The sequence below is a fragment of the Vicugna pacos genome, chromosome 27, assembly GCF_048564905.1.
Source record: "Vicugna pacos chromosome 27, VicPac4, whole genome shotgun sequence".
NCBI lineage: Eukaryota > Metazoa > Chordata > Mammalia > Artiodactyla > Camelidae > Vicugna > Vicugna pacos.
The window spans coordinates 25,571,557-25,590,648 of NC_133013.1; the positions used below are offsets into that span (position 1 = coordinate 25,571,557).

A 19,092-nucleotide genomic window follows, 5' to 3' on the forward strand; every position below is an offset into this window, starting at 1 on the left:
CACATGGAAAATTTATAGAAACTGGTTGTCCACAAGGCCAACACAGGATATCACAACAAATTCCAGAAAACTGACAGCATGCCTGTTCTCTAGCAATGGTTAGAGCTTAATTATAAGCTACTAATAAGTTAATATTTTTTAAAAAGATAAAACCCACGTACCTGGAAACTAAAAAATACTTTTAAACAACCCATAGGTTGAAGGAGCAATCACAACTGCAACTCTGAAATGCTCAGCAGTAGCCAACGGAAGCACTGCATATCAAGACTTGTGGGCTAACTGAATCACTATGCTGTACACCAGAAACTAACACAACATTGTAAGTGAACTATACTTCAATTGAAAAACAACAACAATCTTGTGGGATACTGAAAAAGTGCAACCTTGAAAGAAATCTGAGCTTCAAATGCACTGGTTAAGTAACAAGAATTTCAGAAGATGTGTTAAATACAAAACTATTAAATAGGCTTAAAAACAGGGCAGACACATACACAGAGTACAAATAAAACTTGGGACATCTAAAAAAGATCAGTGGGTCATATCTGCGTCAGTACCTAGGTTGTGACAGTGTATCATAGTTTTATAGAATGTTATCATTGGGGGAACTGAGCAAAGTGTATAGGGATCTCAATTACTTCTTAGAATTGCATGTGAATCTGTAATTATCTCAATGAAAATTTCAATTAAAAAACAAAAAAACAATACATGACCAAAATCCCCCACTAACACTAGCACATGCTGGCAAGGATGTGGAGTAACAGGAACTCTTATTCATTGTTGGTAGGGATGCAAAATGGTAGCACCGCTCTTTGCAGCTGCTTACAAAACCAAACATGCTCTTTCCATACAATCCAGCAGTCGTGCTCCTTGGTATCTACCAAATGGGTTAAAAACTTATATCTACCAAAAAACCTGTACACAGATGTTTATAGAAGCTTTATTCATACTTGCCCAAACCTGGAAGCAACAAAGATGTCCTTCGTAGATGAATGGATAAACCACAGCATATCTAGACAATGGAATATCATTCAGTGCTAAAAAGAAAAGAGCTATCAAGCCGTGAAAACACATGGAGGAAATTTAAATGCATATTACTAAGTGAAAGAAGCCAATCTGAAAAGGTTGGTATGATTCCAACCATATGACATTCTGGAGAAGGCAAAACTATAGAGACAATTAAAGGATCAATGATTGCCAAGAGTTCAGGGAGAGAGAGGGATGAATAGGTGGAGCACAAAGGATTTTTAAGGCAACAAAAGTACTCACCCTAATGTAAACTACAGACTTTGGGTGATAATAATGTATCAGTGCAGGTTCATTGACTGCAATAAATGTAGCACTCTGGTGCAGATTTTGATCCAGGGGAGGCTACGTGTGTGTGTGTGTGTGTGTGTGTGTGTGTGTGTGTGGGAGCAACAAGGAGTACATGAGGAATCACTGTCTTTTCTGCTCAATTTTGCTGTGAACCTAAAACTGCTCTAAGAAATCGTTCCCCCCTCCCCAAGAAATGAGATAGTGCTACAAACATTAAAAAACAACAACAAAAACAGGGCAAATTAAAAGAAAGTGGAAGAAACAAGTATTCATGCAGCGTCTATTATCTGCCATTATTCTGCTGGGTGCGGGGACACATTGGTAAGCAAAACACAGTCCCGATCCTCTTAGCGCTTACCATCTAGTATAGGAATATCAAACAGATAAACCACACAAATGTAATAGATAATGTTCATTGACAGCATATACTGGCAGACTTCACTTCTCTGTGCTTCACTTTACTTTGCAGATACGGCATTTTTTTACTACTTGAAGGTTTGTGGCAACTCTGCATTGAGCACATCTATTGGTGCCATTTTCCCAAAAGCATATGCTCGCTTCATGTCTCCGTCACATTTTGGTCATTCTCAAAATATTTCAAACTTTTTCATTATTACTGTGCTTGTTATGGTGATCTGTGATCAGTGATCTTTGACATTACAATTGTAAAAAAATTACAATTTTCTGAAGGCTCAGATAATGGTTAGCATTTTTTAATCAATAAAGCATTTTTAAAGTAAGGTATATACAATGCTTTTTTAGACATAATGCTACTGCATACTTTAATTAGACTATAGTATAATGTGAACATAACTTTTACATGCACTGGGAAACCAAAAAATTTGTGTGACTCACTTTATTGAGATATTCACACCTGCAATATCTCTGAGGTATTCCTGTAACATGATCTACACTAAAGGTGAAGACGATGCCTCTAGGAAGTGATGCTTAAGGTGAAAATTGAAGGCTGGGTAAGAGTTGGCCTGGAGGAGTGTGCCAGCAGAAGGACTAGCATACGCAAAGCCCAGAGTGGCTGGTGTGCAGTGACAGATCAAGATATTGGCAGAAATAAGGCTGGAGAAGCAGGCAGGAATCAGATTATGCAGATTCTGGCTTTTACAATTAGAGCAACCAGATGACATACTTGGAGGGCATTAAAGGAGTGACATAATCTGATCTGTTTTTTTAGAAGATCACTCTAGCTGCTAGTGGAGAATGGATTAGAATGGGGGAGGGAAGACACAGAAACTTGTCATAGCTACAACAGAAGATAGGTAGCTTGGATTAGGCAGGTGATAGTGGAGGAGACAAGCTGCAGGATTCCAGAACTGATAAGACTTGGTGATGGACTGGACATTACCAGATGGAGTGATGGAGTATGAGGTATACAAAGGTAGTCAGCTTTCAGGTTTCTGATGTGAATGACCAAGTGGGTGGAAATGGCCCTTGCAGAGAAGGAAAATAAAGGAGGAAATGATTGTGGCAAGAGATAGGTTGGAAATTAAGAGTTATATGTATTAAACTCGAGATGTCAGTAAAACACCTTACTGGAAATGTCAAGAAGTTGGGAATATATTCATGGAACTCAGAATGGAAACATGGGCTCAAACAATATACACTGCAGCCAACGGCTTGTGAATAATATTTAAAGCCATGAGTGTGAAAGAAATTGCCCAGGGGAAGCATATAATGAAGAAGATCTAAGACTGAGCCCTGGGGAACGAGGAGTTTTAGAGGTCAGATAGAAGAGAGAAAGATAAAAGAAAATAAGTGAATGGAGGGGCTATAGAAAGCAAAATAGAGTAATGTTTCAAGGAGAGGAGCCTACTGAATTCAATGCTGTTGAGGAATCAAATGAGGTGAGCGCAGGCTGGGCTTAGCAACATGGTGGTCATCAGAAGGCCTTACCAAGAGCTTCAGGGATACGGAAGAGACAGAGTCCAGGATAAAGCGTGCTGAGGATGGAGTAGAAGGTGACAATATGGAGGTAAGGAGTGCAGACAATTCCTCTGAGCAGCTTTTCTGCAGGAAGTAGGGGACAGTTAGGACTAAAGAACAAGCTGGAAGGAGATGTGCAGTCAAGGGAAAGTTTCTAAAAAGTGACTTCTCATTTCCTCAGAACAACTGAATCAGGCAGATTCACTGATTAAAGGAGTTTTGCCTTTTTTTTTTTAAATTTGGGACATAGTAGAACATGTGTGAATGTGGAAAAAACTTCAGAAGAGAGTCCAAAGAATCAGGAAATGGGCTCACTGATGGAGCAAGTCCCTGCACATTAGGAGGGGATGGGATCTGGGATACACATGGAGAGATTAGTCTTTGGTACAAAGGATAAGGACCCAAGTCAATCACTGATCACATAGGTATAAGAATTTAATATAAACAAAGCTTACTTCTATCTGAAGAAGAAATGTGCCTAGTTTATACTCTTCTTCCACTTTTCCAATGTCTTTAAAACTGCTCCCTGCGGGTGGTAAGAGAGGGCTGTCATCCTTTGAGAAAGATGTATGTGTGGCTTCAGAAAGGTAGGTTAGGTCAGGACATCTGTCCCAAGCAAGCAAGTGATGGAGCTAGGATCCAAATCCACATCTTTCAGCTCCCAAAACAATGCTGATTAATAATTACATCTCTTATTATGAAACAAGTTAGCTGAGTATTTATGCCTTAACTTTTTGGGGTTAATGTCTAGAAAGGCAACCGAGCTCTCTCACAAATCACCATCGACATCACAGACACCATCGAATGCTGAGCTGGAACACCCTCTGGTAGAGCCAAATAAGAGACTGTAAGTTCTAGGCCCCAGTCTTCTCCCAAGTGACAGACAGTCTAGACTGCTCACCCAGATGATGACAAGTGAAGACACAAACTCAACACAGACACTGAAAACAGAAGTGAAGAAAAGTTAAGGTTGCCAAACTCCTCCTTACCAAGACTAAAACGCAAAGGAAGAGCCTAGGGCAGTGGCTGATGAAAGCACCATGTATGTTCCTTCTCATTACACAAGCTAAAGCAGTTTCCCAACCCTGGCACTGCTGACATTTTGGACCAGATAATTCTTTGTTCTGGGGGACTGTCCTGTGCACTGTAGGCTGTTCAGTGGCATTCCTGGCCTCTACCCACTCTATGCCAGCAGCACATTTCCTCCTGTCCCAGTCACGACAACTGAACATGTCTCTGAACATTGCCAAACATCCCCTGGCAGCAGGACGGGGTGGGGAGAGAGCCTCCAACTGAGAACCACTGATCTGGACGGATTCCACTGTGAAAAAAGGAGCTAAGGACATGCAAAGTAGGCCTCCAAAGAAAGTGGAGAAAGCTCATGATTTTATTTATTTTCAGGTGACAGTTTGTGCAATCTTTACTAAAAGGGTCAAATGTTCCAAAGACACGCAATATATACCCAGAGAAGGAGGCTCAGCCCAGAGACCACACCTTACTACTTCAAGGAACTCTTGTAACAGATTCTGGAGACCAAGCAGTCAACCTTCCTCCTTCCCACACTCAGTAATCCAAGTGACTGACAAAGCATACAGAAAATCAGACACACACTCTCTGGCTCTCAAGCCATCACTCATCTTCCTATTCTATGGGAAGGAATCCATGACCTTCTGGAAACTTAGCTCCACTAACAGGCTCAAGACAGAGAAAAGCCCGTACTGCCTGAATTGCCCTCTTCCCAGAAGGACAGAAGACCACCCCTAATGGGACAGCAACACCCCGCAGATGGTTGCATGCCCACAGAGTTCTATTAATCTCCCTTGAGAGAAGGGACCCTCAGCTCTCTGTTGTCTTATATTTATTTACTCTGCCCATCGAAATCCGATGGATCTTAGACAGTTTGCTCAATGGTGTTATCCATCTCCCCATCGCTCTGGTGTCAGAGAACACCACACTCTTTCTAACGACCCAGGCCTTGAGAAGCAATTATTTTCTAAGAGTTTCTTCAAGGAGAAAACATGAAATAATTTTGATTTTACATGTTGTAAGAAAGAGATTTCGGAAACAAAAGATAATGTGTAGAGGAGCCCTTAAACTTTTCAAATTTTGCTTTTCAGTTGGCAGATGCCTGCTGTGAACGCCTATGCCACCCCCAAATGTTGCAAAAATACTTTTTGAGTATTCCTGTTGGTTTACCAAGCTTTGTTAGCTATGCTGAAGACAAAATCAACTTTATCTTGGTGTATGAATAACTGAAACAAAACCCTGTTTTAAAGTATCTGCAGTATAGCTCAGACTGGGCAATTAGGCTTCAGCCAACTCAGGACAGAAGGAGATTGTTGCAGCCTGAGGGTCAGTCCCCTCTGAGGCGCCCACAGTGCCACCGCTAGATGGTGGGCTCTCTGAGGGAGACGCGCGCCTTAGCCCATGGAGCACAGGCCGGGCCCAAAGAAGCCTCCGTAAAAGTCTGTTGTGTAAAAGAACAAAACGAGCTGTCACACGTTAGTAAGATCACTCTGGGTCGACTGTAAAAGACCTTTGTTAATTGTTGCCAGAGCAAGGGATACTCTTTTTCAGTTCTCTAGTAGTTAACTACATGAGAAACAAAAGATTATGAATTAAAAAAAAAAAGAAAAGAAAAAAGAAAAAAAGCTGGTCTCATAGTTTGTAATGGATTCTACAGGATCTCCCTAAGGATATTATTTTTTTAGTCCCCTTTTCAAAGCACAACTAAAAGGTTTTTTAAATCCCCAAGCACATTATTTACCTCTTTTAGAAGCAGGATTTGACAAAGGAGGAGGGCATGGACCAAATCAATCTTGAACAATTAAATTCAAAAGGAGAAAAGAAGGTGCACATCTAAGGTTTACAGTCACTGTTACCCAGTGAGCCCCTAACCCAGCTCTTGATCTCCAAATCCAGGATGAGGGTAAATTTAGGGTGTGAGATTAGGCCTTAGCTACAATGGCATTTTAAAACATTTTGGCAGGTGCTCTGCCAGGCAGTCTATAATTAGTGAGTATGCCTCAGAAACTTAAAATGAACATGAAGAGTTTCAGAAGCGAACAGCCAGCCTCCGAGCACTGGACCGTGTAGCCACGGGGCTGATGCTGCCTAGAACCAGCGCTGGGTGCCCGCCACAGCACACACGTGTGTGCATGCACACGCCACGTCTGCAGAGTCTCTTTTTTCAAAGCTGTAATGGCCTGACCTCAACACCTGCTGCACTTCCTGAAGACAGACAGGCACTGGAGCGCCACTCGCTCCTTGCACGAGGCTGCACTTTCTAGGAACGACCGCACACACGCAGAGGCTGGCCAGCTGCCAAGGTGGGGGCAGCCCAGCGCCTCGGGCCTGAACTTTCCCAGTGCTGTCAGGGCGGGATCCCGCTAGGAGCTGACTCAGCGGCCGGCGTGGAACTCTGCCAACCACACAGCAGTGCGGGGGCTGCCGGCAAGTCACAGATGTTTTGCTAAACCAAAGCAATCAGCCGGGAGGCGGGTCTGGGCTGGTGGCCAGGCTGCTGCTGTCAGGGGAGCTGGGATTCTCTGATCCTAGTCCGAGCTCTGCCACTGCCTCCCTGGTGATCTGAGGGAAAACCTCTGTGCATCTCAGCATCTGCCCTGCTGCCGAGCATGTCCGTGTGGATGCGGCAGAGAAAGGCACTGTTTGCATAGAAGAGCACCTGGAGCACCACCGCCTACCACGTGCTAGCTCTGTTAATCCTTGCAGCATCCTCGGAGGCTCACTTCACACTGTTGTTATTTCACAGAAGGCTCGGAGGAATTAAGAGCCCTACCAAAACATCACAAGGATAATAGATGGAAGAGATGGGATCTGAACCTCACTTTGCTGACTCTGGAATCGACTGCAAACACTGCTACTGTACAACTCAGATCAACTGTATAGGCAGGGCTCCTTGATACAAAGATGGTAATTTTCCAGCTTACAAAGGTCCTTTCTTATATGAGTTTTCAGTTGCCCTGTGCAAACCCCATAACTGATTTCTAAACAGCACTGCTGGACCACATGAAGTATACATGCTTATGAGGAATACCCAGATATTATTACCAGCTTTATCATGAGCTCTCTGCCTAAGCACCAAGTCACTTCACTCAGAAGAACTTATCATCACTCCATTCTCTGGGTGAAGAAAAGCTGCATGGCAAGTCAGAGACTGAAGAATTAGAAGGCAAACACTTGGTTGATGACAGATTCCTTAGGCTCCACCCCTTGAGATAATTCATTAGGACCCCGGAATCTGTATTTTTTAAAGCTCCCTAGATGACTCTGATGCTCTGCCACGTTTGGGAATCACTGAAACCTACCTTGGCTACAGACGGAATTTTGAGGTCTACCCTGCCCTGTTTCAAAGGGGGTGATGTAAAGGTGAGAAATGAAGTCATGTCTACAAGGCTCTTTGCTGGAAAATACACACAATGCAAAAGCTTCTCATCAACTATGTTTAGCAACAAAACAACAAAACTGTCCTTAAAGAGCATTACCCTGGGTTAGCCTGGAGCTAAGATACCATCTTAGGCAAGACTGTTCTCCTACCATACTACTAGAAAAGCTGTAATTAGAGTCACACATCTCATTTTAAGATATCCCTCATAACATTGTTGCAACCTCATTTTTCCTAAAAAAAAGAAAAAAGAAAGACTGTACTGACATTGTTTCACGTCAAATTTGGAAGGATTTATATTAGGAGTAACTCATGTATTTCATTCAAATCAAGAAAAGTCTATTCACATTTAGGCTGCTGGTCACGGAAGCAGGTTGAGAAGGCACAGACTGGCCCAGACCCCGGCCCTGGCAGTCCAGTGCCCCTCCCTGGCCAGCCTTTAGGGAGAACAAATAGCACCTACCCCCACCAAAAGACTGACCTGCTTGAGCTGCTCATCCAGATTCCAGCCCGGCTGCCCTGCTGTGGAGACTGAAGCTGAGGCCTTAGAAGCATCTTTGGTATGGTCTTCCTTAGCTTGCTGTCCATGTGGTGGGAGCCCTGGCGCTGGAAGTAGACCAGACACGGGTGCTGCTCTGGGGTCTTGACGAACCACTTTCTGCACATCAAAATACTTTGAAGCAGCCTGGGCTTCTTTCTCAGCCACCTCTTCAACTTCATCATCCCCATCCTCATCTTCCAAACTTCCTTCCTCTTCCTGAGGCTCTGAGTTCACCTTGCTCCGTTCAAAAACTCGGGCCACTGCTGTGGCTGGTGGAACTCTGGCTAAGGGACCCAGGGAAGGGTTGCCAGAAGGCCTCCCAGGCGTGGCAGAAAGCAGAGTCTGCTGTGTGACCAGCTTCTGGGCATACAAGAGCGGGGAATCTCTCATCTGCTGCCCCTGCTTCTCTCTGACATCCATCCGCAGAGGAGCCACGTGTGGCTGCGGCGGCGGCGGTGGCGGCTGCTGCTGCTTCTGCCGAGGCTGCAGTGGCTCCATCACTGCCTCAAGCTTCACCCACCAACGGGCATGGCTCTGAACCTGGGCACAGCCCAGCAGGCAGGCTAGGTCTAAACCTTCAGGTGATTAACAGAAACCAAAAGAAGGAGGGAAAAGGGGAGGAAAACTATGTAAAACACGTATAAAAAGGTTTTCTTTTCTCCAGTAAAGGCCACGAGTTCTGAACATTAAATGTATGCCCCTAAGCCTGAGTTTTAAGATGAGTGAGTGGTGGGAGTGTGGTGGTTGGGTTGGCGGGGGTGGGTAGGGGGGTAAGGAAAAGTGTGAAGAAGAGGAACAGGATTTGAGGGGCGGACTGTGGGATGAATTGTAGTAGCGGCCGACTGCTGTGGGTTTAAAAAGAAGTCAATCCAGATGACATCTGGTCTGCAAACAGCTGTGTTCTGATCTCTCTCCTTCAACATTATCAAACACTAACCTGTTTATTACTGAAAAAGCAACTGGGTTTGTACTGTACAGAGGTTGTGGGCATGAAAACCTCAATTAAAAAAGGGAAAGAAAGGCCTGCCTATAAAAGAGAATATTGCTTATGCTCCCAGGCCCATCAAAGAAAGATATTACCATCTAAGCAAGACACAGAGCTGTGAGACAGACAAAAATACTTCTCTCATAGAAAAGCAGAACCTAGCAAATTGCTTCTGGGTTTAAACTTTTCAAATTTCCCAGATCAAATTGCCAGCTTGCTTTTTGAGTGGGCTGAGCCATGCTAACTGGACATTACAGCCTCAAAAAGAATCCAATTTCAACAACATGAGAGAAAGAAACATGCAAGGAGGCAAGAGTTTCAAATTGCAGTGGTCACTCAAAAACAAACGGGGGAATTCCTCTGGAGATTTTTAAGTTAATTAATTGGAAACAGATATCAATATTGTCTAAATGAGTTAATGCTTCTTTTTTATAAACAGCCTTGTAAATCTCTTCACATCCCCTTTCTTTCTGATTCACTTCAATGATATTCTATGACAAATACAAAAAGAAAAGGCTTTCAGGCCAAAAGTATTCTAGGGGCAGGTTTATCAGCATTCTTACCAATCAGTCTCCAAACACACACCCCTTTCACACCCTCTCCTCCTCTAACCACCCCTCCTTCCATTCCTCCTTCCAGGCCCCCAGCCCCCAACAAACCTCACTTGAGTTATGTTTTCTCATCAAGTCCCCATAACTGAATGAATTACTATGCACGGGCAAATTTTAGGTGAACAGGACTTGCGACATGGCATACAATGTTGTCATCACATGAAAGAAGAAGCTGCACACAGGTTAGGACTTGGTATCTGCATTGTTCCACTATTTTAGTACTGGGTATAAAGACTAAAAAAAAAAAAAACCTAAATGTCTAGCATCTTCAAAAATTCATGGGTAAGTAATCACACCCCTAGCAATAAAAACTGCCTGGATTTATGAATTTTTAAAAATGGATCAGAGAAAAAAGGTACAACTTTTAAAGCTATGCAAAAAAGTAGAAATTTAAAAATTCTCATTTTCTTTTTATCTAAGAAGCATTGTTTTTGCCTTTCGCATTCTGTGAAAGATTCAAATTCCAATTTGCCTCTTACTGCCTTTACTTCCTCTCTTGGCACTTTAGAAAGTGTGAGTTATGCCTGCAGCAATACTTTCATTCTGCTATAGCCCTTTTTATAGTGTAACAAAGCAAGAAAACATTTACACCCACATTAAATCCAGTTGCCAAAAGTGTTCACTTAAAATAAAAACAATGTGCATCAAAGAAAATTAAACAAAAGAATAAAGCAAGTAATTTTAATTCTCCTTATATCCATTACAGTCAATCAATCACAAGCGGGATAATTTTTCAAGCAAGTCCTGCCAGTCATTGAATAACTGCTTCTCGTCTTGTGGCACCATCTTCTCTGTGTGCTGTCCCTAGCAGAGGGGGAGGTGTCTCACAGCCTCTTTAGTAAGACTGAGATGACTCAGTTCTACAACTCGACACACACACCCTCCCCCAAAGAGCCTATCTTCTCCCGTCCCTAAGCAGTTAGTTGATCCAAACAACAATACCACCTGCCTACTTTTAGAAAACTTAATGTCTCAGAAATCTAAACTACTCCATCCTTTCACACGCCCCCTCCCCCATTTCCCCTAAAGTTCCCGGACCTCAAAGCCCAGCGCCAACGGACTGCTTGCAGCTTTGAACCCGGCCTCGCCCACCATCCCCTCTACCTTCGCTGCTAGATCCCTCTGGCCTCAGCCCTCTATAAGCCCCCTACCTCCCCCTACTCCCCAACATTCTTTATACCCCCCAACCCAACCCTACCACTTTCACCTCTACCAAGCCTTCCAAGCCAACCCGCTGGCTCTTCTTCGATCGCCCTAACCCCACCTACCCTGCCCTCTCAGTTCCTGGGGGCCCCTTACTCTTCCCATCCCTTTATCTCTAATCACCCTAATGGGCGAGGGCGCCTCCGGGCTCCTCCCAGCGCTCTCACTTTTCCTCCGCGGCCCCCGAGCTCCGCCGGCCCGCGCCTTCATGTCTCCCCTTACACACCTGCCTCCCCTCACCCCTCGGTCCCCTCCACCTGCCACATTCCCTTCTCCCGCCGCGGCTGAGGGCGCCCCGCTCCGCGCGGCTTACCTGTGCGGGGCGCTCCGGCTCCCCCGGCGGTGGAGGAGGCGGCCACTCAGGCCCCGGCGCGGCAGCGGCGTTTCAGACTTCTCCGCAGCCGGGGGCCACAGCCGGGGCGGGGCCCGCACCGGAAGCGGCGCCGCGGGGCCGGGCTGCCGGCCCGGGGCGGGAAGGGGGCAGGGCCACATGGGAAGGGGCGGGGCCCGAGGCCGGAAGCGGCCAAAAGGGGAACGAGGGGCGGGGTCTGGCGGAAGTGACTTCTGGGCACAGCCCCGCCTAACTGAGTCGTGGGCGGAAGCAGGTCCAGGCTGGCGGAAGCTTCCGTCAATGGGAAAGCGCGGACAGTGAGGAGTTCCGATGGGAGCACTTCCGCGGGGAGTTGAAAAGAGCCGGTTTGCATACACACTTTTCTGCCACTTTCCTGTCTCTTTTCTGGTTGTGGAGGTTAGTGTAGCGCGGGCGGGCGGTAGTTAGGGAGTAAGATAAATAAAAGACAAGGAGTGCCAGGGTCTCTGGCTGCTTCAGTCTGCTTCCTAACCTCGTACCTTCAAACCAGTCTTCCTGAGAGATTCCCGCTTCTAGATCAGCTTTTTGCTGAACTTCTCCAATTCCTTCTTGGATTGAGACCTGGCTGTCAGCTGAGAATGCTGCATCCCCTGGAATTCCCTCACATGGGTTAGTATTCTACTTCCCAAGTTCCAAAAGTGCGGGACCACGTGTCAAATACTGTCACTTCTGTAAAGACCGTTGCTTCTCTAACGCTTACTCTTAAGACTTTGCCACCCATTTAACCGCCTCTGTAGAGATCACCTGCTTATTTGTGCATCCAGCTCCTTGTCTTACTTTCTATCTTCCATCTTGATAACTTCAGAGTCAATGTGGACAACCCGTTTAACATCCGGGCCTCATCTTTTACATCAGCTTCCCAATCTCAGTCAGAAACCTGGACCTTGTCACCAGAAATGCTATCATGTCGCGAATCAGTAGTTCCAACATTCCTCTGTCCAAACACAGCCCGATATCCTTTAGCTTGACTGCTCAAGAACTTCACCGTAACTGTTTTTTCACTTTATCAGAACCTCCAATCTGTTGAAAGCCTCTACTTAATTCTCATTCTTCAGTTCCCTCCTTATCCATCTTAGACTCAACGGAACATCATTACAGCCCCCCTCTTATTTACTTTTAAGCCTGTCCCAACACTCCTCTTTTCCCCAACTAAGTCCTTCACCCTGGATGAACTGGCATGTTTCTCCATGCCTGTATCTCATCATTGAAAACTGTCCTGCTGAACAGATGGCATCACTAAATATAATAATTTCAACCTTAAGCACTATGCTGTGCACCAGAAATTGATACATTGTAAACTAACAATACTTCAATAAAAAATATATATAAAACAATAATTTCAGCCTTAAATGGGCTTTGAACAGTGGAGACTTAATTATATTTTTCTAGTTAACTTGCTGTCTGCTGTCTGCAAATCTCTAACCCTATATACCCCTTCCCCTGATTATCTTACTATATAAGTAATAGAAAGTGTAGAATGCCCTAAAACCTAGAAATCTACATGTGTTCCCATCCTGTCCTTTCCTCCTATAATTTACTCAACTGAAAATATTCATTGAATTCCCACTGTATGCCAGATGAAGCACCCATCTAGGTGCTTGTTGATCAGTGAACAAAAAAAAATATTCCTTGTCTTCCAGGATCTTTCTAGTGTGGGGAGACAGAAAAACAAATATATATATGTTCTATGAAGAAGAACAAAGCAGGGTAAGGGTTAGATAGTGGTGTCAGGAGGCTGCTATTTTAGACTTTAGTCAGAGAAAGACTCTTTGATAAGAGACACTTAAGCAGAAACTGGAATTGACTTGATGAGGGTGAGCCATGTTGATATCTAGGGAAAGCCTGCTCCAGAGACAGGAGACGGTAAATTCAAATCCTCTGAGGCAGGAGCATGCTTGACATGATACAGGAATAGCAAGGAGACCACTATAGTTGATACAGAGTGAGTGAAGGGGAGGATGATAGGAGATGAGATCAGAGAGGTAGCCAGGGGCCCAACCATGTGGGACTTTGTAGGCCATGGTAACAACTTTGGATTGTTACCACTTTAGAGTTTTGAGCAGAAGAGTGACTTGATCATATTTAAGTTTCTAAAAGTTTCATTCTAGCTGTTGTGCAGAGAATAGACAATGAGGGTAAAGGGGTAAGAGTGGAAGCACTAGTCATGGCAGAAGGTGACCTGGACTAAATGACAGTAGTGGAGGTGGCAAGAAGTGGTCAGATTTCAAGGGTATTTTGAAAGCAAAGCCACTGGATTTACTAATGGATTATGTGTAGGTTAGAGAAGACAGTCAAGGATGACGCCAAAGTTTTTGGCCCAAGTAACTGGAAGAATAGTGATGTCATTTACTGACCTGGGGAATACCATCAGAAGCTGACCCTGAGTGGAATACTACTCAGCAATAAAAAAGGAATGAAGGCTTGATATACCGACAACTTGATGTTATAACAACATAACAATAAAAGCATTGTGCTGAATGAAAGAAGCTAGTCATAAAATGAAAATCTTGAAAAGATTAAAACTATAGTGATGGAGAATAAGTCCGTGGTTTCCAGGAGTTAGGGATGGAGGAGGAGGGATAGAAAAAAGGAGGGTTTTGGGGTGATGGAACTCTTCCATATCCCAATTGTAGTGGTAGTTACATAATCTATATATGTGTTAAAATCCATAGAACTGCATGACAGAAATATGATCAATTTTATTATATCATAATTTCTTTTAAGTCAAACTTTCCATGTGTGCTCAAGTTTCCCTTCCCAACTCTCAGGGTTCTCCCTTAACCTCTTGCAATATTTGATCCTTTCAGCAGTATTCAAACAAGCTCTAGTTTCAACCATCTTTTGTTTAAAAAAAAAACAAAACACCAGAGACTTTCCCTCAACCCCATATTCTGTGACTAAAGCCTTACCTCAAGATTCTCCTTTCTGGGAAAGCTTCTAGAATTACTGTCCTTACTGCAGCCCAAGTGATCTTATCTCTTTCCTTAAAATGCTCTATGGCTTCCCATTACTTTTGGGATCAAGACCTTAATTCTTTCATGTGGCCTACACAGCCCTAGCCTCTGCTTACCTCTTTGGTTTTACCTCTTTGCCTCAGGTGTAGAAGAGGACCCAAGAGGGCAGCCTTACTAGATAACCTCAGTAGTTGAAATAGTAATGTGTTTAAACCCTAAGTTATTCACCCATTCTGGTTACAAGGAATATCACTTAATCTCTCTACTTTGACTTCCAAGGTGTGGTAGATTGAACAGAACAGCCATAGTATTTTTCAGCTTCTCCTATTGAGAGGTCAAGTCTTATTTCTCCATTTTCTTTATCTAGGCTTGGCCATGTGACTTGCTTTGGTCTATGGGATATTAGCAAATCTGATACTGGAAGTCTTAAAAAGTGCTTACAATTAAGGCTCTCTTGCTGCTGAGAACTCTTCCATCACCTTGTGAAAAAGTCCTGGCTAACCTGATGAATCATGAGAGATAATAGTCATCACCCAACTGACATCTAACCAAGTGCCAGACATATGAGTGTGGCCCCTTAGACCAACTAGCCTGCTCACCACCAGAGATGTGAGCCAGGCCACTGTAGACCATCTAGGCCCAGCTATGCTGGCCCAGACCAGAAGAAGCCCCCAACAAACCCACAGACCAGTGAAAAATAATGTTTATTGTTTTAAAGTTAAACCAGTAAGTTTTGAAGTGGTTTGTTTTGCAGTAAAAGGTAACTGATACCCAAGGCATGTCTTTGCATCTGGATTTTCTGGATTTTTCTTAAGAGCTACAGAGCATCTGAAGAAGAGAGCCACCATGTGTCATCTTCACCTGGCTGGCCTATGTTACCTTAAATTCTTCCATCACATTTCTCATAGCTCTGCTCGCATACAGTGGGGATAATCTTACATCACATTTCTTACTTCCACTTGTTCAATAGAGGTGCTATCATTTGCTTGGTTTTCACTGATTTTACTACTCTTTTTAAAAATAAAGGTTGAAACGTATAAATATTGGGTATCATCTGTATGTATGTTTTGTTATAAATTTAATCTTAAATGTACAGGGTGTAAAAGCTATGAAGCAACAGGTAAATGGCTGTATTAAGGAATAACAACGTAATTAGTCATAATTAATGAAGGGGAAGTGCCTTTATGTGTTTATGATAACCAATATTAATTATTGATGTAACTGTGTTCATGTTAAAGAGATTTGGTGTTTTCGTGTGAATGGATGTCAGTTTTGGGACTCGGGAACATATAAAATGTTTCCCATCGAAATGAACAGCGATTCCGTTTCAACTTGCATTGGCCCCAGGAGAAGTTCTTCAGGGCTGATGACTCTAGTAAGGCAGGAGGGGACTGTCCCGCAGTTAGTACACTTTTTACTGTAATGGAAGATTAAAATGTAACAGACAATTAAGGTTCTTCTTGCTCTGAGATCAAGGCATAGCCCCAGGAGCCTCTCTAAGTACAAGCAAAGCCTCTGCTGAGTCAATGGCATTAAGACGTTGTGAAGAAGGAATGTGACAGTCCTGGGCCGGGCCTGAAGGAAAGTGTATCCAGCCCACACAGTCCTGAGGGGCCCTGGCTGCTGGGTTGGTCAAGGCACCAGTAATGCTATCTGCAGCCAGACTGGGCTTCCACAGGCTTTCCTACAGGGGCGCATATGCCCGTCAGGCTAACTCCTGGATCCCTTCTTTCACAGAACTGTTCGTACTTTTGTTGTTGTCGTGCGTATTTTAAATCAGATCATTGGTGTTTGGTATCTGATGTCTTGAGTTATGGTATGTCAGCATCCACAAGGCAGTCAGCCCTGGGGCACTGCCGGCACCTAGTTATTAAGGTCCAAAGCTGAACTTGGAGAGCATCTTCAATGTAAAGAGACCTGCTGCTGGTGGGCAGCTCGCACTTCCCTGCAGGAAGCAGCTGTCTTTCCACATTCTCTTTCAACCTGCTTTCACTGCAGAGGTCCTTTCCAATTCTGTGATTCTGGGATTTGCCAACATTTTGATGAACTGAACTATACTGTTCTTTCCCTCACCTGGGAATAGAAGAGGTCGGACCTCTAAGGCAAATAAAAAGGCCAATCCCACTGTGACTCATCTTTGAAAACATTGGGTCATTTCACTCTTCTTGTTACTTAATTGAAAGCTGTCTTTACAAAACTCCATCCAGATTTCCACGGTGGTCCCAGCACTCAGCGGTCCCATAGATTGCCAGAGGAGAAGTGAACAGGAGGCAGTTCAAGCCATCTGTCCTAGAACAAGACATCTGGTCTAAGGTCTGTGCCTCTGGTCAGGGCTCTTTGGGAGCCATCTGGCCCCCCCATCCGACAGAGCTGTGATAAGCCCGACATTGTCAAGTGCTGGGGAGACTAAGAGGAGAGGGTGCCTCTCCTCTTCAGAAGCTGAAGTCAGCCCGGCAGTGAGCTTGCTTGGCTGGGAGAACTGTGCGGCAACCAGTTCCTGTGAATGTGTCCACAGACGCCTGCACAGGCCCAGGGGCTTCACACCCATCAAAAATCTTTATTTCCAAGCATCAACACTGAATGTTGAGTTCTCAAGAATAGTAATAGCCATTTTCTATTGTCAAGATTGGCCAGGACTCTTGCCCTTTCTGTGTTAAAAGGAAAAAAAAAAATTGAGACAAGTATAGAGATGTTCTGGAGGATGCTAGGCAAGTATTTGAGAAACATGAGCTCAGAAGATGCAAGGTATTTTGGAGAAACTTCAGTGGAAAAGAAGTTTCCCAAATATAGGGTCGGGGGCACTTGCTTTCATGAGGTGTGAGGTGTTTGGGCCCTGGGCTCATCACGTCTTTATTGCTCCCACACAACACAGGTACCACAGCAATGCTGTTGCAAGCTTAATGCTAGTTTATTCCAGACTCTTAGCTAAAGAAAACTAAGTAGAGTTTAATAGGAGCTTCTGACATTTTAAGATGAAATATATTCATTGTCAGAGAAGCTGAAAAGGTTGTCTGTACTCCAAGCCTTTATTTACCTACTTTATGGCAAAAGCACCTGTTGAATGCTTTGATTGATTCAAGCCAAACTTAACACAGGTTCTTAACTCTGCTGCAACTCCAGGGAATAAGAGATAACCTCATTTGGGAATCCATTTCATAAACATCATCTTAAAAAACTGACCTGGGTTTTCAGTCTGTCCACTTAAAGTTTGATTTTCTAAGGTTTACAACTGTACTGAGATTACATTTGAGGAGAACAGAGCAGTTATAAAGCCAACTGATTTAATAATAATATCCTCCTGACTAATTCCCTTTCATGCTTCCCTCCACCCTCGCAAGAAAATGGGGCAAAATACTTAGCTTAACACTGTGGTCATTAAGCAAGCAGTCATTTCCTAATATGGACAGTCGAACCCTCCAGTTTCACTTCTGGAATTCAAGTGCTAGGAGAATGGCATTTGCATTTCTGTGCGTTTTCTGCAACTCCTTCCCTCTCACTCCCCAACTCGGTGCAGCCTCTATGTTGTTTGCTTTAACGTTAATTATGGCATCGGCAACGACTGAATTTCCTGAACCTACAGTGTAGGATCGGCCCTGACCCAATATGACCTAACCCTGATAGTTTGACACAAAATTCAAATGAATAGTCACAAGATTTGAGGGCTCTCTCCTTAATAAAAAAAGAATAGTTACCTCCCCTAAAAAGTTACAGTCATTAAAAAGAATGACATCAATACATTTCTCCTGACATAGGAAGATGTCAGCGGTTTAATTTAAAGAGAAACTAGCAAGTTACAGAAAAGTATGTAAGATAAAATCATCTTGAAAAAGGAAAAACTTAAATGATTTAATCTTTTTAAAAACAATCTCCCATCTTAACAATAAAGTAGTTATGATACATATCCTAACCTTAAACTCAAGTTTAATTTTTGCTGAACTTCTCCAATTCCTTCTCCAATTTTTGCTTTCTTGGTAATTGGAAAAAAATGTAGATTAAGGAAAATTCTACAGTGCTTATTAACTGATGTTACCATGCACTAAACACCTGTATTATCATTTAACCCTCACAATAACCCCCATTTTACTGGTGAGAAAACTAATGCTTACATGGGTTAAGCAACTTGCCCGAGGTTAAGTTACATGTTACACGTAGCAAAGCTGAGGTGTGAACCCAGGGCTGCCTGACTGTTGTTCTTGCTGTTAACGACCATACTATATTCCTCCCATTCATGCAAATGTTTGAGTTGTAACCATTTGAGCTTTACAACAGTGGGCCACAGAAAATCAGCATGGTCACATACTAGCTTTGTAATTTGACTAAAGGAAGCTAAGTAAAGTCCTAATTCAGAGAGTAAAACCAGAACTGCTGAACCTGAAGCTGACCTGTGCCTTGAATCTGCAGGGTACCAACTAAAAGGACTGCACTGTAGGACACTAGCTAAAGGTGAGAAACAGCCTAAATGTCCATCGGGAGGGAATTGGTTAAATAACGTGGTACTGAAGCTATCAAAAAGCAAAAGGGAAAGAAAAGAAAAACGAGGACGTTTTTAATGTACTGATATGGAACACTTTCCAAGACATTAGATGAAAAATGTGAGCTTCATTACAGGATGTTTCTTATGTTACCATTAATAATTATGTTTAAAGAGGATGTACATACATAAACATTATGTTGAACAAGCATGACTCATGGGGTGTGTATCAGTTAATGCAGGCTAAACTACTGCAACAAGTGGATTTAAAACAGGACGCAAATAGTTTATTGCTTGCTC

The 19,092-nt window shown here is 43.5% G+C and overlaps 1 protein-coding gene across 3 annotated transcripts in view; it reads right to left on the bottom strand.

Annotated features, from left to right (window-relative positions):
* ARID3B (AT-rich interaction domain 3B) overlaps positions 1–11,445 on the bottom strand; it is a 47,830-nt gene extending 36,385 nt beyond the window's left edge. For all 3 annotated transcript variants that reach the window (XM_072950998.1, XM_072950997.1, XM_072951000.1), the window contains exons 1-2: positions 11,311–11,445; positions 8,139–8,773 (exon numbers count right to left, since the gene is read on the bottom strand). In XM_072950998.1, the coding sequence (XP_072807099.1) occupies positions 8,139–8,696 (558 nt within the window). In that variant the 5' untranslated portion in view covers positions 8,697–8,773; positions 11,311–11,445. The remainder of the gene's footprint in view (positions 1–8,138; positions 8,774–11,310) is intronic.
* Positions 11,446–19,092: the final 7,647 nt, after the last annotated feature.